This window comes from Berghia stephanieae, chromosome 4, assembly GCF_034508935.2.
Source record: "Berghia stephanieae isolate SIO BIC M18660-M18661 chromosome 4, UCSD_Bste_1.3, whole genome shotgun sequence".
Classification (NCBI taxonomy): Eukaryota; Metazoa; Mollusca; class Gastropoda; order Nudibranchia; family Aeolidiidae; genus Berghia; species Berghia stephanieae.
In genome coordinates this window covers 83,055,432-83,083,152 of record NC_088363.1, presented here as the reverse complement: position 1 = coordinate 83,083,152, position 27,721 = coordinate 83,055,432, and the positions used below count along the sequence as shown (strand labels likewise).

At 38.1% G+C, this 27,721-nt stretch overlaps 2 protein-coding genes across 2 annotated transcripts in view; one reads left to right on the top strand and one right to left on the bottom strand.

Annotated features, from left to right (window-relative positions):
• Nucleotides 1–424, top strand: part of LOC144971870 (uncharacterized) — a 696-nt gene extending 272 nt beyond the window's left edge. Inside the window, exon 1 of the mRNA XM_078912945.1 lies at nucleotides 1–424. This exon is cut by the window's left edge and continues 272 nt beyond it. Within this exon, the coding sequence (XP_078769071.1) occupies nucleotides 1–424 (424 nt within the window).
• Nucleotides 425–16,018: 15,594 nt separating this feature from the next.
• On the bottom strand, nucleotides 16,019–16,799 carry LOC144971869 (uncharacterized). Its single transcript, XM_078912943.1, has 2 exons — nucleotides 16,467–16,799; nucleotides 16,019–16,372 (listed from the first exon to the last, which is right to left on the bottom strand). Exons 1-2 carry the CDS (start codon nucleotides 16,797–16,799, stop codon nucleotides 16,019–16,021), a joined length of 687 nt encoding a protein of 228 aa, XP_078769069.1.
• Between the last annotated feature and the right edge of the window lie 10,922 nt (nucleotides 16,800–27,721).

The following is a 27,721-nucleotide window of genomic DNA, read 5'->3' as shown; positions in this document are numbered from 1 at the left end:
TCAATCAAAACGTGATGCTGCAAAAGCTAGACTGAGGTTTGGTGTCGAGAAACTGAAAGATCCAACAGTTGCTGAAATTTTTGAAGCTGACGTTGATGGTAAATTTGCTGCCCTAAGTTTAATAGACAATGATATAGACTCGCTAACTGGGAGCATAAATGATGTACTCCACTCAACAGCAGAGAAAGTCATTGGACACAGAAGGAAGATAAGACGACCCTGGGTGACCAACGAAGTTCTTGAGTTATGCGACAGAATAAGTGAATGTAGGACACATAAACATCAAAACGAAGAAGCGATGGCAAGATATCAGGAAAGTAATAGGGAAGTGAGAAATTACATGCTTAAGGCAAACGAGATATGGATAGATGACCAATGTTTTGGTATCGACATAAGTATGAGATGCGATGGAAACCTAAGATAAGCGTATAGCACATTGAAAATGCTTACAAATACACACAATGCCAAATCTAATGTAATAGAAGATGAAAATGGAACCTTACTGACCAACAAACAAGATGTTTTGAACAGATGGACAGAATGCTGTGATGGCCTTTACAATGTAGAGCTTGAAACAGACAATACAGTGGTAAGTACAGGAGTGGAACAAAAAGAAATAGACCATACGCCATCAATCCTGAATGAAGAAATTGAGAACGCAATTAAGAGCCTAAGTTGCAATAAATCACCTGGAATAGACAACATACCAGCAGAACTTTATAAAATATGGTGGGTAGCAAACAGTGCAAGCAATAAAAATTCTTCTATGTCAGAAAATACTGGAGCAGAAAACTTGGCCTAAAATTTGCACCACTACCAAATAAAGGGAAACTTGAGAAAATGCTATAATTATAGAACAATCAGCCACCGCAGTAAATTTTTTATTCAGAAAAGTGAGTGGAGCAGGCACTTATGTTGGTAACAACAAGAGATGAAGTGAATAGAAAAGTGCCAGAAGACAATAGAGAATAAAAAATTTCGCGGCGGTGATGGGGTTTGAACCTGCGAGCTTAACTGCTGGCCAGGTAACTTCGCGATGGCTGTGTGTTGGACCCGCGGTCTCCAGTAGTCGGTGAGAGAGAGCTCTAGGAATGAATGACCTGAGTTTGATACGATTTTTTTTGGATTCGTGGATAGCTCATACGGTAGAGTCACGCTCTCACCAGGCGGAGTTGTCGTACCAATAAGGTCGCAGGTTCAAACCCCATCACCGCCGCGAAATTTTTTAATTCTCTATTGTCTTCTGGCACTTTTCTATTCACTCCACCGCAGTAAAGTAATGTGACTCATCAACCTAAACCGCATCAAAACCAAATCAGAAGAGATACTTGCAGAGGAACAGGATGGGTTCAGAGCAGGCAGGAGCACAGTCCAGCAGGTGTTCAATAGCCGCATCCTCCCTGAGAAAAGTCTCCAACACCAAACAGTTTTATATTATAATTTCATTGATTTCAAAAAGGCATTTGACAGAGTGTGGCACGATGGCCTTTGGAACATTCTAGGAAACTTCGACTTTGATGAAGGACTCATCCAAACAATGGAAGCTTTGTATGAACAAGATTCTAGTGCTGTTTTGTGTGATAACCAACTGGGACACTTTTTAAAAGCATCTGTTGGTGTCAGACATGGCTGCATACTGTCCCCAACCTTATTCAATATATATCTTGAACAGGTAAAGCAAGAAGCATTACAGTATCACCAACCTATAGTCTCTATAGGTGGCAGACAATTATGCAACCTGCGGTTTGCAGATGATATAGACCTTATTGCCTATCAGTGAACTAGAGTTGCCAGAACTTACTGACCATTTACACCAAGCGGCATCAAGATATGGCATGGAGATCAACACTTCCAAATCCCAAATCCTAGTGAACAGCCAAGACAATACTAGAACACAAATTGTCGTGAATGGTGAAACTTTTCAAGAGGTAACATCTTTCAAATACCTTGGAGTGCTGTTCACTGATGACGGAAAAAGCACGTCAGAAATAAAAGCTAGACTGGGGATGGCTACTGCAGCAATGGTAAGACTTAATAGCTTCTGGAAAAGCAACATAAACTTCAAGACAAAGCTTAAACTATTTAGATCTCTCGTACTGTCTGTACTCCTCTATGGTTGTGAGGCTGGACCCTGAATGCTGACACAGAAAGGAGAGTTCGCGCATTCCAGCTCAAAAGCTACCGAAAACTATTTAAAATATAATATTTGGAACATGTAAGTGCTCTGGACGAAGTAAAAGAACTGGCAGGAAGGCAACAACCACTTCTTGCAATGGTAAAGTGAAGAAAATTGTCTTGGTTTGGTCACCTCGTAAGACACGAACGCTTATGCAAGACAATATTGCATGGCACAGTAGAAGGCTGCCGAAGAAGAGGAAGACAGAGGAAAGTATGGCAGGATAACATAAAAGATTGGACAGGATTGACGTGGAACAATCTAATGAGGAAGGCCCAAGACCGTGATGAGTGGCATCGAATCGTGAAGTCTGCATCCCGAGAGTCCCCCCGACGACCAACCGGTCATGGGATAGAGTGAGAGTGAGAGTGAACAGGTATGGCAGCAATTCATTGGATGGCTCAAGAAGATATACGTAGCACTGTGTCACAACCAACAGAATTCCCAAGATTTTTTAACAAAGAAAGTGAATGAGCCAAATTAAAGAATGGCAAAAAAATATGTATCAGAAAAATTTCCATCAATTCAGCCTTACACTGACTTACAATATTTGGCTAGCAAAATTTGACTTTAAAATATTTGTTGAAATGTCTTAACCATGACACTTAGTTGAAGTTTCAATTTAGAGACTATTTGACCAGCTGGGAATTATCATAATTGACTAACAATTTATGTAAAACTTTTCTTGCCAAAATGAAAAATAAATGCTCTGCCAGTTGCACGCATACGTTCAATGGGGCTTGTCCGTTCCTCATTTTGAATAGTATGAATGTTGTATCCTTTCTCCATTCTTTTCTGTTACAATTGAAGACTGGTTTTCCAAAACTCGTTAAGTCGATTTTTCTAAATTTTGACACTTTCCATCCATGAGATAACTTGAAATGCAAAACTTTATTTTAAGCATCAATTGCCCTAAATTTGTGTGGATTTGAAATTTAAATACAATAAAATAATAGACCGAATGAGAAATTTTAGGGGAAATAATCCTAAATATCTCAAAATGGGAAAAACGGAGTTAGGCTATTTTGGAAATTCACCCTTCTTCTTAGTTCTAAGAAGTGTCTCGCGTGGACACAATTGAATATAATACTATTCATCAGATTAAAAGATACTAAACGACACTACAGTCCTATAAATCTGGTCGGGTCGTGACAGACTACACTGTAGTAGATAGATAAAGGGAGATATGGACGAGGAAGCCTGCCTTCTCAGACATGCCAACACGCTCTTAAAATCTATAAAATGATAAAATTATCATTAAATAGAATGGCAATAACATTGTTGATCGATGCTGGTTTGATATCAGATAATTAATGTCTTTAACTACGGTGCTTAATACACGAGTATTTCATGATGCGAGTATTAACGAGCATCAATACAGGGTTTTAATACCACGAGTGAAATGAAAGACCGTAATAAAAGACAAGAATTTTTATCAACCTTATCCTATATCACAAGCTTTTTAAAACTAGAAATTGTAGGTGAGAAATGGAGACAAACGTTTTTTAAGATAAAGAACTGAACAAGTGTGTATGAAAAGTGTCAAACAAAGCAAGAAATAAAATACAAGAAAAACAAAAAAACATCTCCAAAAATCAGTCGATCTCGACTGGGGATCGAAACCCTCTGATTACCGGTCAGATGCGCTACCCACAGCCGTTTAAATAGGGCCCAAACTTTCAGTTTAGTTACTTCTTCCCTCACTGGCTACCGTCAAGTAATGTAAACAATCCACCGTCAACCACAGTGATAACACCTGTCAAGACAGGGTGCACTGGCAATAAATTATGTCTGCAGGTAAATCTCATCGCTTTGAATTTCTCTCAGGCAGAGAGTAGTAGAAATTTCATCAAAATACTCAATTTTCTCAGCCTATTGTGGACGCAGTATCTTTTTCATAATTTTCAAACATATATGGATACAAAGATCAGCTTTTCCTCTACAAGACGCAATTATTTTTGTTTACATCATTAAATGATAAGTTTGTGTTTTGCTCTTTTGAATAATCAGAGTTTTTTATGAAATAAATATTAAAATTATAAGTTTAAGAAATATTTAAAAATTCAAAATATAAAACCAACACTTTTTACCATCAAGGGTGAGGGATCAGAGAAAAGTAGATAAAATTATCTTTCATATGATATATACTTTATTATGTAGATTCAGGGATTTAAGAATAGAGAGTGTGGAAAGGAATCTCAATAATTATTTTTGTTACCAACAAAGAGGAGAATATTTCATGATATTTTATAAACCCAATAATAAAACTAGATAGTGATGATAAGAGACATTTATTTAATTTGATTTCATTGAATTTAAGCGGAAATTTTAGATATTTCTTAAATTTACTTATTTAAGTTCTGTTCAGGTTATGGAGAGGCACACTGAAGACGGTCATCACACCAGTACTAATGAAATATGTCGAATTTGTTGTGAAAGAGTACAGAGCCGTGCTGAGAGGATTAAAAGACTCTAGACGTTATCAACAATTGACTATAAATATAAATGAGAAATTCTGACATATTTAAATATTTCAATTTGCGAGAAATGTATCTCACTGGTACATAATTTAAAGAAATGCGATGCAGGTATTGATACCTTTGGTTCAATGAGAAAACTCTGAACAAGGAAAAAATACTTAATGAGGTGAATATGATCCTAATCTTTCACCAGTGGTGTGCTATATGCAGTCTATATGGCACACAAATTAAAAGAGGTGCAAGTCAAGTACATAAAAAAAGTATTGGGCATGGATATCTCAAAAATAAGGTTATGAAAATTATAAGAACTCTTTAAGATTTTCTTAGTGGTTTTGATTGTCTTTAAATGAGTGTCCTTATATAACATTTTTTAATGGAATTCTTATAATTCGTTGATTCTGGGATAAATGTAAATGAATCACATTTGACTATGTTTCTGGTTTATTAAAAAATGTCTATTAAGACAATGCTGTGATTGGATTTCAGTTTTACCTTACTCAAATCCTTACTTTTACGTACAGGTGAACTGATATCTCAAAAACGCCTCAATCTACTGGTATAAAATTTATGTGTCTACATTCAACAGATATTCAACATCATTTCCATTACTTTTGTTTTAAAATCTTAAGTGTTGAACATGTTAAAATATTCTCTTAAAAAATTTAATTCACTTAAATTTATGTATCAATTTCATGGGTTTACCCTCTTGATTTTTAACAACATCATAATAATGATTAAATAATCAATGAAAACTCTGTTAATAAACTGTTTGGTAGTATAAAAATATTTTTGCTACGCTTAATAACGGCAATACTACATTAGTTTGAAATTCAGAAAAAATCGATCAAAACGGCGAAAAAATTGTCTCCCTCTCTCAGTGTAAAGCTATGACTCATCATCACTGGACTGGCTAGATTTACCTGGCGAACTAAACTGAAAGCAATAAACGCCTGTGTACCATGACACTCCCTTTTTTCTTAGAAATAAAAAATGGAATTTCTAAAAATATAATTTTGGGAACATCTTATTATCCATTCGCAAAGTGTCAAAAATGTTAGCGTATGAATAATATTTCTTTTGTGTATGTCATTTCACATGCGAAACACGGATTTCTATACAACACCTACTCTTTCTTTTTGTCTTACCGAGTGGGGCAGCCCACAAAACAACAAAGATTCTCCATTATTTTCATATCCTGCTCAGTCCGTAGGAAAAAAAATGTAAGGTTGAGATGGGAATGGTGAATAAAATAACGAAATTTGAATTAATTTCAAACATCAAGATACAGCTCATCGGGTTTCAGTAATTCTAGATTTTAAATCTGATTATTTTTAATAAAATGATCTTGCAATATCCTTCCTTTTCCTTCTCCTTCTGCCGTAGCAAACACCATCATATGGGGACGAGCGCGCATAAATAAAAAAATCTTCTAAATTTCGATATAAAAATGATAGATGTTTGATTTTAAGTTTAAATCTTAAACTGTCAATAATAAATTCCCTCGTGTAAGATTAAGTTTTGTTTCCTACACTTCAAAAAACTTAAATTTGCTAGTTTTTAAATTTTTATTTGTTGTTTTTTTTTTAAACGTAGAACCCTTTTTTCTTAATGAAGTTAATTCCGACATGATTGAATGGTGACTAACAACATGAGTCTAAAAATACACACAAAATACTGACAGTTGGCATCTCTGGTTTCACCCAAATCTTTCTCACGGTACATTCAAATTCATTGCATGGATCCCATTAAAATCAACACCATCTTTGATACTCTGGCGTTGGCGAAACGTCCAGTATAGTATGTCCAGTTTTATGACCTTGGTAACCTCAGCCATCTCTTTCACTGTCACGCTTTTGTTTACTTTCTGTTGTTGAATTTTAAGCAAACAGACCTGATTTAATGTCCTTTGAGACTGTGAGGCTACGGCTGCCTTGATGGCACAAATAGATAAATCATGGTGGAGAGAAAATACGAAGAAGTGGGATAGAAGAATAATTGTGGGGAAGAGAAATTAGAGATGAGGAATGTGGAGGCCGACAAGAAGTGAAATAATAAAGACGATGATGATGATGATGATGATGATGATGATGATGATGATGATGACTGTCTCGTCTATGTAGTAGAAGTGGCAAATAGGTAGAGACAAATAGATGTAAGTGTAAGATAGTTTACCCCAAAGACAGGTCGTCTGGTGCCTCTTTCACCCTGTTATAGTTGGTTAAAATTCCTGACAACTCGACATATAGTAATAAAGTTTGTTTAAAGAAATAGGTAATAGTAGTGGTAGATGTGGCACGTTATATATGGATATATCGGGTCATAAGATAAGCTGTAATCCCCGTTAAAGCTAAACACTTTAATATAAATCAATAGAATGGCCTCACACAATAACACGTTAACGCATAGATACTTAAACAAAAAAATTATAGTAGAATTTTAATTTATTAAAGTTAATTTTTCATCGTCTATCGTTCTGTGCTTAATTTAATATTCTTTGTTCCTTATCTGTTTTGTAGAGGTTGGCTGTGACTAATGGCGACATTCATATGTCTGGGTGCAAGTGAAGGGTTGCTTTTGCTGTTCTAATTCATGGATGGGTTTCTTGGTCATAATAAATAAATAAATAAAAATATAAAATTCCCTTTATTCCCAAGGGGAAATTTGTCTTTAGGGTCTATTCCAAGGGAAGACTGGAATAACCCAGGCGTGAGCCGCAGAGCAGCGCCGCAAAGTGAGCTAGGGCGAGGTGACTGGCTCAAGGCCACACAACGCAGCGGCGGGTGATTGAACTCGGTACCTTTTGGGTAGGAAGCAAAGACGGTACCACTGAGCCACGCTGCCCCAGTAGGTCACTTGCTAGTAGTTCCCAGATATCCTGATATCCAGATCCAGATCTGTGAGTATATAGGAGCAAAACTTTGACTAGTTGCAAAGCCTTGTTTTCCGTATGAGCAGTGATGTCGTAAAGATTTCAATTAACAACCCTTGATAACACCACTGATCTCAATTTAAATAAATTGTACGAATAATAATAATTTATAATAGCGTTAACGAGATACAGTTAGGTTAGGGGATTGGAGAAAGATAAGTAAACAACGTGAGCATAAGAATCAGTACATAAATAAATACATAATATTACTATAGCGTATTTACGATAGCACATTTGTAAATGTTATTCATTCATTTGGAAGGAATACATACACATACACTATTATTTACATATTTAGATATAGAAAGTGAATGAATATACTTTTTGCTTGTAATAACATGAGTTATCAGTTTCTTATATTATTTGCATTTGATAAGTTGCGTTAACTTACGGTCCAGGCGAAAACTATATTAATTATTACTCATACACAGGAGCTATGGCGCCTGGAAAGTCATTGAGTGCAGATTTTATGGTTATCTTCATTTGCTGGAAAATAACTAGGACACTGGTTTACATGTAATACCTGTTTGAGAATTTGAAAAAACTTTGTCAGTCGTTATGCCAGTGACATACACAATTTTACAAAATTCTACTTTGATTTCGATGAGTTAATTTCCTTTATTTTGCAATAATATTATTTCTTAAAAGGTTCATTTTAAAATAACTAGAGACATATTATGAATACTCATAAACAAAAGATGTAAAACTTATGATAAGCGACTTGAATATTAAATTTGGACAAAATCCGAACAAAATGAAGCGAGTTATCGCCACCTTGAAATCTGATACTAAAAATAGAGATCATAACTGTTAAATATTCGTTAACCATGAAAGAAGCAAAACTCGTTGTTATGATGTATTAGCATACTATATAAAATTTCAAGAAGTTGCAAATAAATATCAATGAGTTATGCCCCTTTAATATATTTTGAACCATTGAAAATTGGATATTTAATCCCAATCTGAGTAACCGGAAACAGCTAAGATAACTCAAAGTGACAATTAATTCAACTAACTTCCATTACACTGTGATCCCCCGGAACATGATATCATATTGTAATTTTCCGATAGAAGACTCTGGGCAATCAAGCAAAAAATGTTTTAAAGGAAAACATAGGCACGATTAGGTGCTGTGGACATTGCTATGACCTCTTCAAGCAAAATATACGAAAAAAATTTGACTGGTCTAAATATTTCTGAAATCAACATAATTTTTTAAAAACAGTTTAAATGTTCATTGCATTCATTGGGGAATTCTTCCTATCCTGATTCTTCCTCTTCACTAGTTTCTGAGTCTGAAACATCTTGAGTGTCAGCATCACTGTCCATATCTGATTGTATATAATAATAATAATAATAATAATAATAATAATAATAATAATAATAATAATAATAATAATAATAATAATAATAATAATAATAATAATAATAATTTATATAGCGTCCCTCTCTACCTAAAAGTGCTCGGAAGCGTTTATACATATATGCACATGTGATCATATACATCATTAAATAAACTCAATATAATCACTCACAGAAAAATGAAAGGAAGTACTCTGTCGTCAAAGAGGCTTTACAGGAGGACAGAGAATTATGGTGTCTGATGTCTGCTGAAAGAGCGTTCCACACAAAGGGAGCCAAATGTGCGAAAGCATGTCGTGAAAAATTCGACTTAGGAATGAAACGCTTCAATTACAGGTAAGTAGATGAGGGGAGAGAGTGATTCGAGTGATTCGAATTGTAGATAGAAACAAGGGATGACATGTAGTTGGGAGCAGTGCCATGGATGCACTTAAAACATTAAGAGACAAGTTTGTAAGCAATCCGTTTCTCCACCGGAAGCCAATGCAACGACCGCAAGACTGGAGTGATGTGTTTTTTTTGTTTGTATTTTTAAAAAAAATGTGTTCTGACTTGTTTGATTTGGTAACAATACGAGCAGCTTTATTTTGGAGTCGATGTAATCATATCATTATCATCATCACTAATACTAATAATGATTATATTAATAATAATGATAATGATAATAATAATAATAATATAATAATAATAATAATAATAATAATAATAATAATAATAATAATAATAATAATAATAATATATGATAATAGAAGAAAGAAGAAGAAGAGAAGAAGAAGAAGAGAAGAAGAAGAAGAAGAAGAAGAAGAAGAAGAAGAAGAAGAAGAAGAAGAAGAAGAAAGAAGAAGAAGAAGAAGAAGAAGAAGAAGAAGAAGAAGAAGAAGAAGAAGAAGAAGAAGAAGAAGAAGAAGAAGAAGAAGAAGAAGAAGAGAAGAAGAAGAAGAAGAAGAAGAAGAAGAAGAAGAAGAAGAAGAGAGAAGAAGAAGAAGAAGAAGAAGAAGAAGAAGAAGAAGAAGAAGAAGAAGAAGAAGAAGAAGAAGAAGAAGAGAAGAAGAAGAAGAAGAAGAAGAAGAGAGAGAAGAGGAGAGAGAGGAGAGGAGAGAGAGAGAGGAGAGAGGAGGAGGAGGAGGAGAAGAGAGAAGAAGAGAAGAAGAAGAAGAAGAAGAAGAAGAAGAAGAAGAAGAAGAAGAAAAGAAGAAGAAGAAGAAGAAGAAGAAGAAGAAGAAGAAGAAGAAGAAGAAGAAGAAGAAGAAGAAGAAGAAGAAGAAGAAGAAGAAGATTTTGTTTAGCGCTCTACCACATCACGAGAGAGTGCTAGGAGGACTTTACAGGAACATCAACACATTAATTCGGAAAAGAACACAGGTTTAGATGTTTTTAAAACATTTCTTCCGATGAACAATGCAGTAGTAATTCTTATGGAAGTTTGTTCCTGAGCGTCGGGACGTTTCTAGAAAAAGAGTATCTTCTACATGATACATACGAGCTCTTTCCGAGAGTAATCGACAAGTGAAGGCATCGGGTTAGTGTACATAACTTCAGTTTGTCGCAAAGACATGTGTTAAGACATTTGAAGCACAATACCAGAACTTGGAATAATATTTCCTACTTAACTGGAAACGAATGTAGCTCTTTTACCAACGGTGATGCATGATGTTTCTTGCTGCGTGAACTAGACATGCAGCGTTGTTTTGAATTCTTTGCAACCTGAATTTTCTCTCGCCAGGGATGTTCAATAAGAGATAGTTGCAAATGTCAAGATTCGAAAGAATCTTTGATAAAAATAAGGTTTTTGTCACATCTGTATTTAAGTTTCATCATTTTTTGAAGATGGAAATTTAGACATTGAGAAAGATATTTTATGTGCTGGTATTGTCAAATTCTCATCCATGAAGATGCCGAGATTTTTAACAGTGGGTGAACTTTGCACAATCGAGCCATTTGTGTTGCATTCGATATTTCGGATAGACTTTTGTTCTAGTTGAGTGACAATTTCAATCTTTTAATCATTGAACTGTAATACATTTGTTGTCATTCAAATGTTAACATCGTGTACGCAATTTTCGATGGTTTCCGATGGTTTGACCTAGATCAATCTGTGTGTCATAATGCCACTGATGGTAATTGTTTTTATATTTCCGTAGAATTTTAGTGAGTGATGCATGACGTAAGAGGATAGGTCCTTATACAGAACCTTGTGGGAGTCATATTCAAATTCCTGACGTCTGATATGTGTTCCTTTTCACTCACTCTCTTTATGCGATATGTCAGATATGAATGGATCTGGTTTTAGGCTTTCCCTTTCATTTCAAAACTGTTTCGGAAACCATTAACAAGGAATTTTGGTCAATTGTGTCGAGGGCAGGAGATAAATCAATAAGAACGAGGACGGCAATATTCCTGTTATCCATTTCAAGTAGAAAATCATCTATTACCCTTAGAAGTGCCTTTTCGGTACTTTGTCGTGCTTTGCATGTATATTGGAAAATCTCTCTCATATTATTTGATTCAGTGTGATCTAACGATTGTTTCAGGACATATTTGAAAACAAAAAATGGCCAGGGTCCTCTAATCAACATAAGGTGAATATTATATTTATATCCAAACAGAGAAAACTCAATCAAAACAGTAATTTTGTTTAGGTAAAATAGTGCTTGGCCCATTGAACTTAAAGTTTTTAAAGTACTTGAATATCGATCGATAATAAGTCTCTTTAGTCGATAGTTTCTTAACTTCTGCACAGTTTCGATTAGCGCGACCAAAAATATGTAATTTCCAGTTGGCGGGGCTTTCTGGCTTGTTTTGATGATGTTCTAAATAAGTGATCATTATAGATAAATTGAATTGAATTCATTGCAAGCTCGTAGTGTTTAACTCGTTTTATAAACCCAAAGACCCGAAGAATGCTATATTTATAAAATGTTAATAACATTGACATATGAGCCTTTGGCATCCATGTCATCGGACTGGGACGTCTCGGTTGCCTACACCAATCGTGCTTTAAGTCTAACCAACGTTGTCGATTCGCAGCCATCGTATTCGGTGCCTGAAGATCCTCAATGATGTTGAGATTCAGTCTCTGATCTTCCGATATCCTTAGATCTTGGTTGAGCCAGCCGAGAATGTTGTTTTTGGTCTCCCCCAAAATGAGCAGTTTTTGAAATGTGCGGCCATTGCAACATTGGCAGGAATATTCGAACCTCGTCTCAGAATAATCGCATCTGAATAAATACGTGTGTGATACAGTGACAAACAAATAAGAAAGTACTTTTATTTCCTCCTCTACTTTGTCTAGTACTGTAGCCATCTCACACATCTCTTCCGATTTTAATCTTACATTTCCTGCTCCTTAACATTCCCCTTTAATGTGAATTGTTATAGATTAAAATTACGGGTCTAGAATCTGAGGTTAAATAAACTTTCAAAAACAGGCAGGTGTACTGTCTTCCGCACACTGATAAAACACATTTCTTTCATTCTGGACGTAATAAAACCTTTAACTTAATATATCGAGTATTTCACTAAAATGACCTTACAAAAATGCTTAAATGCAAATGTTCCATTTGAAATTTCAGATTGAATCATTTTTGGGAATTTCAGGATCGTCTTAATTGATCTCTATTTAAAGGTAAATTGTTAAAAAAAACTTTCTGATAAAATGGAAAATAAAGTCATTTTTTTCAGTGTACAACCGTTTCTACGTTAATGTCAACAAGGTCGGCAGTTTTTCCAAAACAGAATTCTTGAATAGAAAGAGGGGTAATACTATTATTATAATGATAACTGGAAAAGTTAGGGCAGAGCGTGTAGTATTTTTCTTTTTGTTCTAGTTACGATTTATTGTGAGCCACGAATAACGAAAGCTGAAAGAGGCAGACCGGCTTCCTTGTGTCTAAACTTAAAAACCACCTGAGCCTGCGCCGACGGCCGACAGAAGAGCCAAAAGCACTGATTGGTCTGACGCATAGCAATGAGAGCATTGGTCTGACGTCAGAGGTCATTGACCTTTTTGCTTTTGTTCTGACATCTGCTTGTGCCGATTGTTTGATGAGTGAGAGGGGAGGAAAAGGAGGGGAGAAAAGAAAAAGAAATATAAAATAAAATAATGGGGTGGCAAAGTTGACGAAAGCAATCAATGTTGGAGGGAAGATAATGGGGTGAAGAGAGAGAGCGAGACTAAAAATGCTATATTTTAGTTACAATTATCAATAAGATTTGATAGAGTGTTGATGGATAATGGTGGATGAGAAAAAGATAACGATGGCTGTAACTTAATTGGAGACATTTGAAATAGAGATAAACACCCCCCCCCCCCCCCTTCTCTTCCTCCATCCCCCTTTATCTTCTTCCTCCTCCTCCTCCCTCCTCCTCCTCCTCCTCTCTCTCCTCCTCTCTCTCCTTCTCTCCTCTCCTCCTCTCTCCTTCCTCCTCTCCTCTTCTTCTTCTTCTTCTTCTCCTCCTCTTCCTCCTCCTCCTCTCTTCTCTTCTCTTCTTCTTCTTCTTCTTCTTCTTCTTCTTCTTCTTCTTCTCTTCTTCTTCTTCTTCTTCTTCTTCTTCTTCTCTTCTCTCTCCTCCTCCTCTTCTTCTTCTTCTTCTTCTTCTTCTTCTTCTTCTTCTTCTTCTTCTTCTTCTTCTTCTTCTTCTTCTCTCTTCTTCTTCTCTCCTCCTCCTCCTCCTCCTCCTCCTCCTCCTCCTCCTCCTTCTCCTTCTCCTTCTTCTTCTTCTTCTTCTTCTTCTTCTTCTTCTTCTTCTTCTTCTTCTCGATGTAGCTATTTGAGGGTGTGCAGTTTTAGCCTCGGTTTGTAGCATAGTCTGTGGTTTGTAGTGCACTCATTTCAGACACAACTAAGACTCCTTCCGCACTAGGACAAAACTGTCCCGGGACAAATTTGTCCTGTCCCACTGGAGAAAACTTCTATTCAAAAGGGGTTCCGCACTAGGACAGGACTGTCCCAGGACACACCTGCGCGAATGCATTATTATTTTTTTTGCAAGCTTCAAAAGTTTATTTGTAGGCAATTGCAACTCTAATAATTCACATTTTATGAATCAACATAAGATACGACATGACGATAATGATTTTTTACACTGTACAATGGGATTTGTTTACATAAGATTTATATAACCATGAAATATTCTTATAGCAAGAGTAATATTATTGCTACTGCTACTACTACTACTACTACTACTACTACTACTACTACTACTACTACTACTACTACTACTACTACTACTACTACCACTACTACTAATACTACTACTACTACCACTACTACTACTACTACTACTACTACTACTACTACTACTACTACTACTACTACTATTACTACTACTACTACTACTACTACTACTACTACTACTACTACTACTACTACTATTACTACTAATATTACGACTACTACATCTACAACAACAACAACAACAACAACTACTACTACTACTACTACTACATACTACTACTACTACTAGTAGTAGTAGTAGTAGTAGTAGTAGTAGTAGTAGTAGTAGTAGTAGTAGTAGTAGTAGTAGTAGTAGTAGTAGTAGTAGTAGTAGTAGTAATGGATGAAATAGAGGTTGCATATTAATGTGCTTTACTACGTGGAAAAAAAAGACAAATTGAAAGAGAAAACAATATTGGATGCATCCTTTAATGACCCAAAGATTGCTCAAGGGTCAATTCCGTAGACTCTATGGTGATCTCCGATCTTATCTTAAAATGACTTTCTTGGAATCACCTCATTTTACCCAAGTGCAAATGAGTACCAGTTCGCTGATGAAAGTAATCTTTGACGGACTAGCATCATTCAAGAGGATAATAGAAAGTCAGCATGCTTCGTACCCGAAAGGCATCAGTTGAGTAAGTCACCTCGCCTAGCTCAATTTGCGGCGCTGCACTGCGGTTGACGCCAGGGTTATACCTCGTCCTAGCTAAATTTTCGGCGTGCATTGCAGCTGACGCCTGGGTTATTCCAGTCTTCACTTGGAATAGACCCTCGAGAAAAATGTCCCCTATGGGATGAAAAAGGGAATTTTATTTTTTTTAAGTTTAAACTGTTATCTGTCTGCTCAACGCCACAGAGACATGGATAAGTTCCGTATTTATAAGCTTAGGAGGCAGGATGGCCCATGGTTAGCGCGTTGTACTCTGGACTGAGTGGTTCTGTGTTCGATTCCGACCGAAGCCAATTTGTACTTTCTAGAGCAAGAAAATTTACTCCAATCACTCACTCCATTCAGGTGTAAAAGGTTACCTGTCAAGCTGGGATAGTAATCTGCGGTAGACTACAGACTAGCGTCCTGTTCAAAGGTTTTCAAACAAATACGTTAATTGTCCGCTTCACGCTATTGAAACCGGAATAACTCCTGGACCATTGGCTACAAGGCTCTAAAGGACTTAATTTGTTTTACAATGAGTCCAAGTGGCTCAGAAGGACTGACTTAAAAATATTTTCATTGAGAATTCCCGAAATAAATAACGATAAAGATAATTGATCCCACAAGTTACCGAATAGATGTGCGACCGGTTTTAGACACTGTACTGCTGTGTCACAAAGTGTGACACTTCTTAAATTATATTTATAAACATACGAAAATGTTTATGTTGCTATGCCTTCTGTACGTGGTTTCATCACATAGAATTATTTTTTGAATTGTTCTTGCTTTTTTATATTCAGAATTGAAATAAATAAATAAATTATAACTGTGAAATTGAATGTAAGCTTCAGTTTAATATACGAAAACAGATAAAATGGACGTTTCGGATTTCCCCTTCATCAACAACATATGATGAATTAAAAACTACAGACGAATGAGATAATGTGGTAGTGGCGTTGTTAAGATGCATAAACAAAAACATTGATGGGCAGGAAATTGTATGCTTGTAGCATCTACTTTACTGGAAACAACAAACAATGAAAGCAATGTGTAGTGAATTTTATAAATTTAATGAGTTCTCTCGTGTTTACGTTTTTGTCTGATCTGGCGTGTAGAGTAGTCTTGCAGTCAGCAGTATGTGGTAAGTCTTCGTAGTTCGTAGGAAACGGAGATCGCCACACATGCCCCCCCAAACACGGACTAGTCATCTTCGTAGTACCGAGGTCGTTTAATGGTACGTCCTGAGCGAGATAGCTTCTTAGTAGGCACTACGTTAGTATCATCAGAAGCAGTACGGGAGTTTTGTATGTTTCTGTTCGATAACTTTCTGTTCGTATTCGGTGGGCGTCCACGACGAGGTGGGGTGGCAAGGGAAACTGGTTGCGTAGAATCGACAAATGCAGGTTTAAGTCGGTCAATCGAAATCCGTTCTGCTTTGCCACCAACATCAATCAGGAATTGTTTATCTCCAGGGGTTATGACAACATAGGGACCTGTATACGGCTTCTGAAGGGGGTCCTCGGTGGGTGTCAACACGGATGTAAACATATTTTGCTGACATCAAGTTCTTGGGTAAATTTGTTTGATGATAGCCGTGATGATGTGTTGGCCGTGGTGAATGAAGGGACACGTTTTGCCGAAAGGTTGCCAAAAAGTCTTTAGCGTGGAAGTCTGAAGGATGGTCGGGTATAAACTCTCCAGGGATTGTTAAAGGTTCTCCGTATACTAATTCAGCTGGAGAATGACCGATATCATCCTTAGGTGCAGTTCTTAAACCAAGCAGAACCCAAGGTAGTTCATCCACCCAATTTGGAGTTATTAGACGAGCTTTGAGGGATGATTTCAAAGACCGATGAAACCGTTCAATCATGCCGTTGGACTGAGGGTGATACGCAGTTGTGTGATGAATCTGCACACCAAGTTGACTGGCCATCTGTTTCCATAGCGTGGATGTAAATTGTGAGCCCCTGTCAGAAGTCATATCAACAGGAATACCAAACCGCGAGATCCAATTGGAGATCAGGGCTTTTGCACATTCTTCTGTTGTTGTGGTTTGTAACGGTATTGCCTCAGGCCATCGGGTGTTCCTGTCAATTATAGTAAGGAGATGGGTGAACCCCCTTGACTGAGGTAATTCAGAAAAGCGAGTGGAGCAGGCACTTATGTTGGTAACAACAAGATATGAAGTGAATAGAAAAGTGCCAGAAGACAACAGAGAATAAAAATTTTTTCGCGGCGGTGGTGGGGTTTGAACCTGCGACCTTATTGGTACGACAACTCCGCCTGGCAGGTGAGAGCGTGGCTCTACCGTGTGAGCTATCCACGAACACTAAAATATTCGTTTCAAACTCAAAGTCATTACTAGATCCCTCTCTCACCCACTTCTTGAGATCGCCGATTCGTTCGTACACCACCATCGCGAATAATTTTGACCAGCAGTTAAGCTTAATAGCCAATATTCTCAACACAAACATATAACGTAGAAACGATTGAGACATTGAGTATGCTCCGGTGTATGGGGTGAATTTTAATTCAGAAAAGCGAGTGGAGCAGGCACTTATGTTGGTAACAACAAGATATGAAGTGAATAGAAAAGTGCCAGAAGACAACAGAGAATAAAAATTTTTTCGCGGCGGTGGTGGGGTTTGAACCTGCGACCTTATTGGTACGACAACTCCGCCTGGCAGGTGAGAGCGTGGCTCTACCGTGTGAGCTATCCACGAACACTAAAATATTCGTTTCAAACTCAAAGTCATTACTAGATCCCTCTCTCACCCACTTCTTGAGATCGCCGATTCGTTCGTACACCACCATCGCGAATAATTTTGACCAGCAGTTAAGCTTAATAGCCAATATTCTCAACACAAACATATAACGTAGAAACGATTGAGACATTGAGTATGCTCCGGTGTATGGGGTGAATTTTAATTCAGAAAAGCGAGTGGAGCAGGCACTTATGTTGGTAACAACAAGATATGAAGTGAATAGAAAAGTGCCAGAAGACAACAGAGAATAAAAATTTTTTCGCGGCGGTGGTGGGGTTTGAACCTGCGACCTTATTGGTACGACAACTCCGCCTGGCAGGTGAGAGCGTGGCTCTACCGTGTGAGCTATCCACGAACACAAAAATATTCGTTTCAAACTCAAAGTCATTAAAAAAAAAATTTTTATTCTCTATTGTCTTCTGGCACTTTTCTATTCACTTCATATCTTGTTGTTACCAACATAAGTGCCTGCTCCACTCGCTTTCCTGAATTAAAATTCACCCCATACACCGGAGCATACTCAATGTCTCAATCGTTTCTACGTTATATGTTTGTGTTGAGAATATTGGCTATTAAGCTTAACTGCTGGTCAAAATTATTCGCGATGGTGGTGTACGAACGAATCGGCGATCTCAAGAAGTGGGTGAGAGAGGGATCTAGTAATGACTTTGAGTTTGAAACGAATATTTAGTGTTCGTGGATAGCTCACACGGTAGAGCCACGCTCTCACCTGCCAGGCGGAGTTGTCGTACCAATAAGGTCGCAGGTTCAAACCCCACCACCGCCGCGAAAAAATTTTTATTCTCTGTTGTCTTCTGGCACTTTTCTATTCACTTCATATCTTGTTGTTACCAACATAAGTGCCTGCTCCACTCGCTTTTCTGAATTAAAATTCACCCCATACACCGGAGCATACTCAATGTCTCAATCGTTTCTACGTTATATGTTTGTGTTGAGAATATTGGCTATTAAGCTTAACTGCTGGTCAAAATTATTCGCGATGGTGGTGTACGAACGAATCGGCGATCTCAAGAAGTGGGTGAGAGAGGGATCTAGTAATGACTTTGAGTTTGAAACGAATATTTTAGTGTTCGTGGATAGCTCACACGGTAGAGCCACGCTCTCACCTGCCAGGCGGAGTTGTCGTACCAATAAGGTCGCAGGTTCAAACCCCACCACCGCCGCGAAAAAATTTTTATTCTCTGTTGTCTTCTGGCACTTTTCTATTCACTTCATATCTTGTTGTTACCAACATAAGTGCCTGCTCCACTCGCTTTTCTGAATTAAAATTCACCCCATACACCGGAGCATACTCAATGTCTCAATCGTTTCTACGTTATATGTTTGTGTTGAGAATATTGGCTATTAAGCTTAACTGCTGGTCAAAATTATTCGCGATGGTGGTGTACGAACGAATCGGCGATCTCAAGAAGTGGGTGAGAGAGGGATCTAGTAATGACTTTGAGTTTGAAACGAATATTTTAGTGTTCGTGGATAGCTCACACGGTAGAGCCACGCTCTCACCTGCCAGGCGGAGTTGTCGTACCAATAAGGTCGCAGGTTCAAACCCCACCACCGCCGCGAAAAAAAATTTTTATTCTCTGTTGTCTTCTGGCACTTTTCTATTCACTTCATATCTTGTTGTTACCAACATAAGTGCCTGCTCCACTCGCTTTTCTGAATTAAAATTCACCCCATACACCGGAGCATACTCAATGTCTCAATCGTTTCTACGTTATATGTTTGTGTTGAGAATATTGGCTATTAAGCTTAACTGCTGGTCAAAATTATTCGCGATGGTGGTGTACGAACGAATCGGCGATCTCAAGAAGTGGGTGAAGAGGGATCTAGTAATGACTTTGAGTTTGAAACGAATATTTTAGTGTTCGTGGATAGCTCACACGGTAGAGCCACGCTCTCACCTGCCAGGCGGAGTTGTCGTACCAATAAGGTCGCAGGTTCAAACCCCACCACCGCCGCGAAAAAATTTTTATTCTCTGTTGTCTTCTGGCACTTTTCTATTCACTTCATATCTTGTTGTTACCAACATAAGTGCCTGCTCCACTCGCTTTTCTGAATTAAAATTCACCCCATACACCGGAGCATACTCAATGTCTCAATCGTTTCTACGTTATATGTTTGTGTTGAGAATATTGGCTATTAAGCTTAACTGCTGGTCAAAATTATTCGCGATGGTGGTGTACGAACGAATCGGCGATCTCAAGAAGTGGGTGAGAGAGGGATCTAGTAATGACTTTGAGTTTGAAACGAATATTTTAGTGTTCGTGGATAGCTCACACGGTAGAGCCACGCTCTCACCTGCCAGGCGGAGTTGTCGTACCAATAAGGTCGCAGGTTCAAACCCCACCACCGCCGCGAAAAAAATTTTATTCTCTGTTGTCTTCTGGCACTTTTCTATTCACTTCATATCTTCTTGACTGAGGTAATGGTCCAACGAGGTCAATGTGTATATGTGAGAATCGCTTTCCTGGGACATGGAATGTTTCTAACGGTGCTCGTATATGTTTTTGAATTTTCGAAGATTGGCAGTTGTGACATTGCTTAACCCATGCTGACACTTCTTTCTTAAGACCATGCCAGATAAACTTCTTGCTGATAAGTCTGACTGTGGCCTTAACTCCAGGATGACTCATATTGTGAATAATTTCGAAAACTGGTCTTCTGAAGTCGGTAGGAACGATAGGTCTTGGGTAGCCAGTTGAGATGTCACAAATTAACTCTGGACCCGAGTCAACTGATGTTTTGATGATTTTGAGGCTTGTTAATGCAGTTTTGTAAGCCTGTATGTCAATGCTATTTTCTTGGGATTCCGCCATAGCTTGATAGTCGATGCCAATTGAGACTGAGTTTGTAACTGCTCTTGAGAGACAATCTGCGACAGTGTTGTTTTTTCCAGAAATGTGTCGGATGTCAGTTGTGAACTCGGATATGGCAGATAAGTGCCTTTGTTGACGAGCTGACCATGGTTCAGTTGATTTGGACATGGCATGGATTAATGGTTTATGGTCTGTAAAAATAGCGAATTGTCTCCCTTCAATGATGAAACGGAAATGACGGATGGCTAAGTGAATACCAAGCAACTCCCTATCAAAGGTACTGTATTTCTGTTCAGGTTTACGTAACTGCCTGCTGAAAAATGCCAATGGTTCCCAATTACCTTGATGATTAAGTTGTTCAAGGACAGCGCCCACAGCTTGGTTGGAGGCGTCAGACGTTAAAGCGAGGGGTGAGTTCAAGCAAGGATGGGCTAACATTGTAGCGTTACTTAGTGCATTTTTACCGTCAGTAAAGGCTTTCAACATTTCTTGCGTCCACGTAAGTGCTTGACGTTGTTTTTTGACTTTCAAAGCACTATATAGGGGTCGAAGTATTTCAGCTAGTCTCGGAATGAAACGATGGTAAAAATTCAACATCCCGAGGAACTCTTGAAGTGACTTGATGGTTTTTGGTTGTGGAAATTGTTTAACAGCCTCAATTTTTGTCGCCATTGGGACAGATCCAGAATGCGAGATGTGATGGCCAAGGAAGTTAAGAGATCTCACACCGAAAAGACATTTCTCAAGACGGATAACGAGGCCTTGGTTTCTAAGTCTTTCGAATACGATTTTGAGATGTTCCATGTGTTCTGCCTCAGTTGAACTTGCAACCAGAATGTCGTCTAAATAACAAAATACGCAGTCTAAATCTTGTAAAATGGAGTCCATTAAACGTTGGAATGCTTGTGCTGCATTTTTTAATCCAAATGGCATTCTTAAGAACTCCCAAAGGCCGAAAGGGGTTATCACTGCCGTTTTTGGGACGTCTTCTGGAGCGACTGGAATTTGGTGGTATCCTCTGACAAGGTCGATCTTCGAGAAGATGATCTTACCGTCTAAGTTTGCTGTAAAATCATGAATGTGTGGGACAGGATATCGATCTGGTATAGTAGCATCGTTAAGTCGACGAAAATCTCCGCAGGGACGCATTGTGCCATCAGCCTTGGGACCATGTGTAATGGGGAAGCCCAAGGGCTCTTTGATTTTTGAATTATGCCCATTTTCTCCATTTCCAAAAATTCTTTTTTTGCACACAAGAGTTTTTCTGGAGCCAGGCGACGAGCACGTGCGAATACTGGGCGACCTTTGGTTGTGATGAAATGTTGCACGCCATGTTTCACAGTTGCCGTTGAAAATGTTGGTTGAAGTAGTTCTGGATAGTTATTCAATAATTTTCTGAATGTATTGCAGTTCGGCTCGAGTGGTGAGAGTTCGGCGTTTGCGCAAACTGAACTTACTGAACAAGGTACGTGCGAAAACGTTTCAGCGTCGATAAGGCGTCGACCACGAATATCCACAAGCAGATTATGATGACGTAGAAAATCTGCTCCAAGTAGGGGACGTTTGACATCAGCTTTGATAAGTCGTGCATTGAATGAACGCGATCCAATACGTATGTTAGTTTCGAAGCATCCGTATGTTTTTATTGTAGAACCATTAGCAGCTTGTAATGCGAGATCAGAGGAACCCAAGCTTTTGTCTGGCGCAGAGGCGGGTGTGACAGATACTTGAGCTCCAGTATCTACTAAAAAACGTCGGTTTGAATTTTCATCGACGACGATGAGTTGGAGATTTTTTGATGTGGGCGCGTTGGCTGAGTAAGAATCCGGATCGACAGCAGAATTTACTGTTGACCCGGCTTGGCGTTTCCCTGGTTCTTCTTGTTTTTCTTAAATGAATTGAAGAGTTTGCATGTTTGTGCACATCGACGGGAATTTGAACCAAACCGTTGATGGTACCAGCAGAGGGAATCTATTTCACTGGTCATGGTTGGTGTGTCAACTTCACAAGTAGTATGAGAAATTGAAAAGGAGTTAGAGTTTGAGTGAGCAGCGTAGAAAAAATTGTCAGCTTCTCTGGCAAGTGCCCTGTAATCATCCAGGTTGGACGAGTTTGCTAATGGAAGTCTGATGTTTGCTGGAAGTTGTCTTAAGAATAACTGTCTGAAGAGCAGACAGGGCTTGTGTTTGCCGAGGAGCACTAACATCCTGTCCATTAACTCAGATGGCTTTAAGTCGCCCAAACCATTCATGTTGAGTAGAGATTCCGCTCTCTCTGTTTCCGAAAGGCCGAACGCAGACAGCAGGAAGTTTTTCAGTATTTCATATTTACCTTCATTGGGTGGTGATGATAGAATAGCAAGGGCTCTAGTTGCTGTGTCTGAGTCTAAGGCAGCCACTACATAGTAGTACTTTGTTTCATCGCATGCTATATCGCGTAAGGCAAATTGTGCCTCGCTTTGTGCAAACCACGCTGAAGGACAAGTGGTCCAGAATGTGGGCAACTTCAATGCTACGGCGTCGATAGACATGTTTATTATTATTATGTTCTTGTGAAGAGTTGAACTGGTAAATAGTAATAATAATAATATATACCTATCTCTTAAGTTGTTTTAAGTCGGGGTCACCAATGTAGCATCTACTTTACTGGAAACAACAAACAATGAAAGCAATGTGTAGTGAATTTTATAAATTTAATGAGTTCTCTCGTGTTTACGTTTTTGTCTGATCTGGCGTGTAGAGTAGTCTTGCAGTCAGCAGTATGTGGTAAGTCTTCGTAGTTCGTAGGAAACGGAGATCGCCACATGCTACTACTTTGTGAGGAAGCGCGAATTAAAACAGAGCAATAGAAATTTATAAAAGGTGCATACTTAATTATGTCAAAAGAGGGGAGGCGGAAGGAACTGTGTAATGCAGTATAGAAAGTGAACTAAAATAAAGTGTGGACTGTTGTTGGAAAATAAATACAATGGAATTGGAAATAAATACAAAATATAAGTGATGTAGGTATTAGTATATTAGTGGCATGAGCCGCAGCAGAAGTAGTAGTAGTAGTAGTAGTAGTAGTAGTAGTAGTAGTAGTAGTAGTAGTAGTAGTACTAGTAAGTAGTAGTAGTAGTAGTAGTAGTAGTAGTAGTAGTAGTAGAGTAGTAGTAGTAGTAGTAGTAGTAGTAGTAGTAGTAGTAGTAGTAGTAGTAGTAGTAGTAGTAGTAGTAGTAGTAGTAGTAGGGATGCAGAAAATAAAGACAGGCATTTCAATTTTGACACGGCGCCGCCAAGTCTGGGACTTTTTGGTCCTAGTGCGGAAGTCTGCTATATTTTTCTACTATCACAAACGATATGAACACGGGACTGGGACAGTCCTGTCCCGTTGATTTTGTAGCATTTCACAACGGCTTGGACACAACGGGACTGTTTTGTCCCGTCCCAATAGGTGCGGAAGATTTCTCTAAATTCTATATGTTACAGATTCGGGACAGGACTGTCCCAGGACAGTCCTGTCCTAGTGCGGAAGAGGGTTAAGGCCGGTGTACCACGCGAGAATGACTCATCACAAAAAGACTAGAGTTTACCTGGCGTGAGCCCCGCCCAAGCCAATTTTCTACTCTCTTCACGCCAAAAGCACTCTACAAAGGGAAATAACTCGCACCTGAAAAATTCACACACAGCCGCTAAACTAATTAAAAGAGCATAGTTCTATATTAATAATAATATATACGTAAAAGGGTAAATGAATGAATGTACGTAGAACGGGTGCACATCGTGAGGCATAAAATGTGAAATACTCTACAAGGTTGGAGAGATAGATAGAAACAAAGACAGACAGAGAGAGAGAGAGAGAGAGAGAGAGAGAGAGAGAGGAAAACGTAGAAGAGGGGAGAGATAAAGAAAAGAATAATAATGTATGTAAATCGAGCACAACACACCATGACATGTGAAATAATCTATACGGGAAGGGGGGAGAGAGAAAGAGGCGGAGAGAGAGAGAGAGAGAGAGAGAGAGAGAGAGAGAGAGAGAGAGAGAGAGAGAGAGAGATGAATACATAGAGGAAGGAGAGAGAGATGAAAAGAGATTGAAATGGTAATTTAAGGTCATGGGGGAGGTGGGGGGAGGGAAATTGTATTTTTTATAGTAATACATCTTTATTATCAACAAAATTGAGTGGTTTACATTGCTCGAATAAATATAATAAACATTAATAGAAATGTGTGGATCTTATAATAATATGATCCTCATAGCAAATTTACTTCACTTCACAGTGCACACACACGTCTTTCCAATTTAATACAACAAATTAAGACTGATTTCAAATGTATCCAGTTACTAAGTTACTCACTCGAACTACTCACTCCTCTTCCAATACAATTTTAAACGGTCCCATTTTCATTCACACATCATTCCTCTTTACCACCCCCCCCCCGTCTCTCTCTATCTCTCTCTCTATCTCTCTCTCTCTCTCTCATATATATATATATATATATATATATATATATATATATATATATATCCCTCTATCTCTTAATCTCTTCAACACGCACACACACAGACACACACACACACACACACACAGACACACACACTCTGTCTATATCTCCTCCCCCCCCCTCCCCCCTTCTCTCTCTCTCCCTCTTTAACTCTCTATCCTCCTCTCTTAATCTCTTCAACACACACAAACACATACACTCTTTCTCCCTCCACCCCCCCCCCCTCTCTCTCTCTCTCTCTCTCTCTCTCTCTCTGTCTTACATCATATCGCTTTCCCACATGGTTGAATGACTGATTGATTTGATTAAAAGAGTCTGGGTTTTGATTATTGTTAATGATATTAATACTTAAAAGAACAACCGTGTAAGTAAAATTAAAACAAAACTTGGAACTAACTTATAAGTAAAAGGTAGGAGGGGGTGGATTGGCAGTGAAAGATGAAGAAGGGGAGGGAGAGAGAGAGAGAGGGAGAGAGAGAGAGAGAGAGAGAGAGAGAGAGAGAGAGAGATAGATAGATAGATAGATAGAGAGAGAGAGAGAGAGAGAGAGAGAGAGAGAGAGAGAGAGAGAGAGAGGAAACAGAGAAAACTAAGAGATAAATAGAAATAGGAAATAGGAGATAGTGGGTGCGGGGCGATGAAAGGCGGGTTGTAGGTTGTATTTTTGCTTTGTTTACTCCAATAGGTTGATTGACTGAGACGGAATCAAACTATAATCTATCATTCTATGGGTGGTCATTGTGTGTGAAACTGTTTCCATTCTGTACAGACAAATCAGAGGCTTCAGGGGCAGCTTGGCTCAGCGGTACGGCCTTGCTTCGTACCCGAAATGTATCGAGTTCGATCACCCGCCGCTACGCTGTGTGGCCTTGAACAAGTCACCTCGCCCTAGCTCAATTTGCGGCTCTGCACTGCGGCTGACGTCTTCCCTTGGAATAGACCCTAGAGACAAATTTCCCCTATGGGATGGATACAGGGAATTTTAGTTTATTTTTAATCATTTATTGTTCAATTCCTGGCAAGGCAATCCAAATTTTTTTTCTGTAAGTCATCTTTGTTTTGCTGACTCAAAATCCTCAATTTATTGGGACAGCTATTGTTGCAGTTCTTGCGATCTAAATTCTATTTTATTTAATCATTTTCCAACTCTCAAAAACTATAAATATTAATATTAGGCCTTGGCAGCATTTTAATATATAACATTTATATCATAGAGTATAGATCATCTTCATAATTAATATGCACAATCACTTCACCATTTACCAACTACGATGTCAAGCAATGGCGCTTTTAAAATTTACGAACGTCTGACTTGCGTTATTAAAACAAAATAATATTGAACATGTCTATCTTAGAATTAATGATTCCCAAGCAATAGTAGTAGTAGTATTAATAGTAGTAGTAGTAGTAGTAGTAGTAGTAGTAATAGTAGTAGTAGTTAGTAGTAGATAGTAGTAAATAGTAATAGTAGTAGTAGTTGAGTAGTATAATAGTAGTAGAGTATATTTAGAGTAGTAAGTTAGATAGTTCAGATAGTAGTGTAGTATGTATATAGTAGTAGTAGTATAGTAGTAGTAGTATAGTAGTAGTAGTAGTAGCAGAGTAGTAGTAGTAGTAGTATAGATAGTAAGTAGTAGTAGTAGTAGTAGTAGTAGTAGTAGTAGTAGTAGTAAGTAGTAGTAGTAGTAGTAGTAGTAGTAGTAGTAGTAGTAAGTAGTAGTAGAGTAGTAGTAGTAGTAGTAGTAGTAGTAGAAATAGGTAGTAGTAGTAGTGTAGTAGTAGTAGTAAGTAGTAGTAGTAGTAGTAGTAGTAGTATAGTAGTAGTAGTAGTAGTAGTAGTAGTAGTATGTAGTAGTAAGTAGTGTAGTAGTAGTAATAGTAGTAGTAGTAGTAGTAGTAGTAGTAGTAGTAGTAGTAGTAGTAGTAGTAGAGAGTGAGTAGTAGTAGTAGTAGTAGTAGTAGTAGTAGTAAGTAATAATAAGTAGTAGTAGTAGTAGTAGTATAGTAGTAGTCGTAGTAGTAGTAGTAGTAGTAGTAGTAGTAGTAGTAGTAGTAGTAGTAGAGTAGTAGTAGTAGTGGTAGTAGTAGTAGTAGTATGTAGTAGTAGTAGTAGTAGTAGTAGTAGTAGTGTAGTAGTAGTTAAGTAGTAGTAGTAGTAGTAGTAGTAGTAGTAGTAGTAGTAGTAGTAGTAATAGTAGTAGTAATAGTAAAGTAGTATGAGTAGTAGTAGAAGTTTAAATGATTGATAGATGGATGGATTGATGATCCAATTATCGCTTACACGTTTAACAAGATGGCGACGATTACCCAATAAAAAGCGGCTGTTGTCATATCTGCCCCTCTGTCTCGTCTGTGGTGGTCACCCTGTCTCACACTGAAACACCGCCCCTTTTACAAGTAACTCCACCCTCTCGGACTGCCCATTTTGAGGTCATATAAGGTCTGCGGCATGAATTAAATATGAACTAGTTATTAGTCTTATTGACCCCCCCCCCCCCACCTCTCTCTCTCTCTCTCTCTCTCTCTCTCTCTCTCTCTCTCTCTCTCTCTCTCTCTCTCTCTCTCTCTCTCTCTCTCTCTCCTTACTTTATTTCAACCACTTTATCTCTCCGGACTTTGACCCCATTCATTATTTTAATGGGTTCAGCTTGCCCACACCCTTATAGGATGTTTTGCCTTACACAGACGAAAATGTTACTCATTTTGGCCAGATATTATTTACCCCATTTATAAATAGATTACAATGACACCACACAAGTCATGAGTCTTAAACTTTAAACTGTAAATTCAATATTTTCGTATTCTACAGCAATCTCG

What these genes read in the sequence shown, in the direction of transcription:
- LOC144971869 (XM_078912943.1), bottom strand. Translation starts at nt 16,799, where the DNA reads ATGACTTCTGACAGGGGCTCACAATTTACATCCACGCTATGGAAACAG. An exon ending in TCCACGCTAAAGACTTTTTG is followed by an intron (nt 16,373 to 16,466) that starts GCAACCTTTCGG and finishes ACTTGATGTCAG; the next exon opens with CAAAATATGTTTACATCCGT.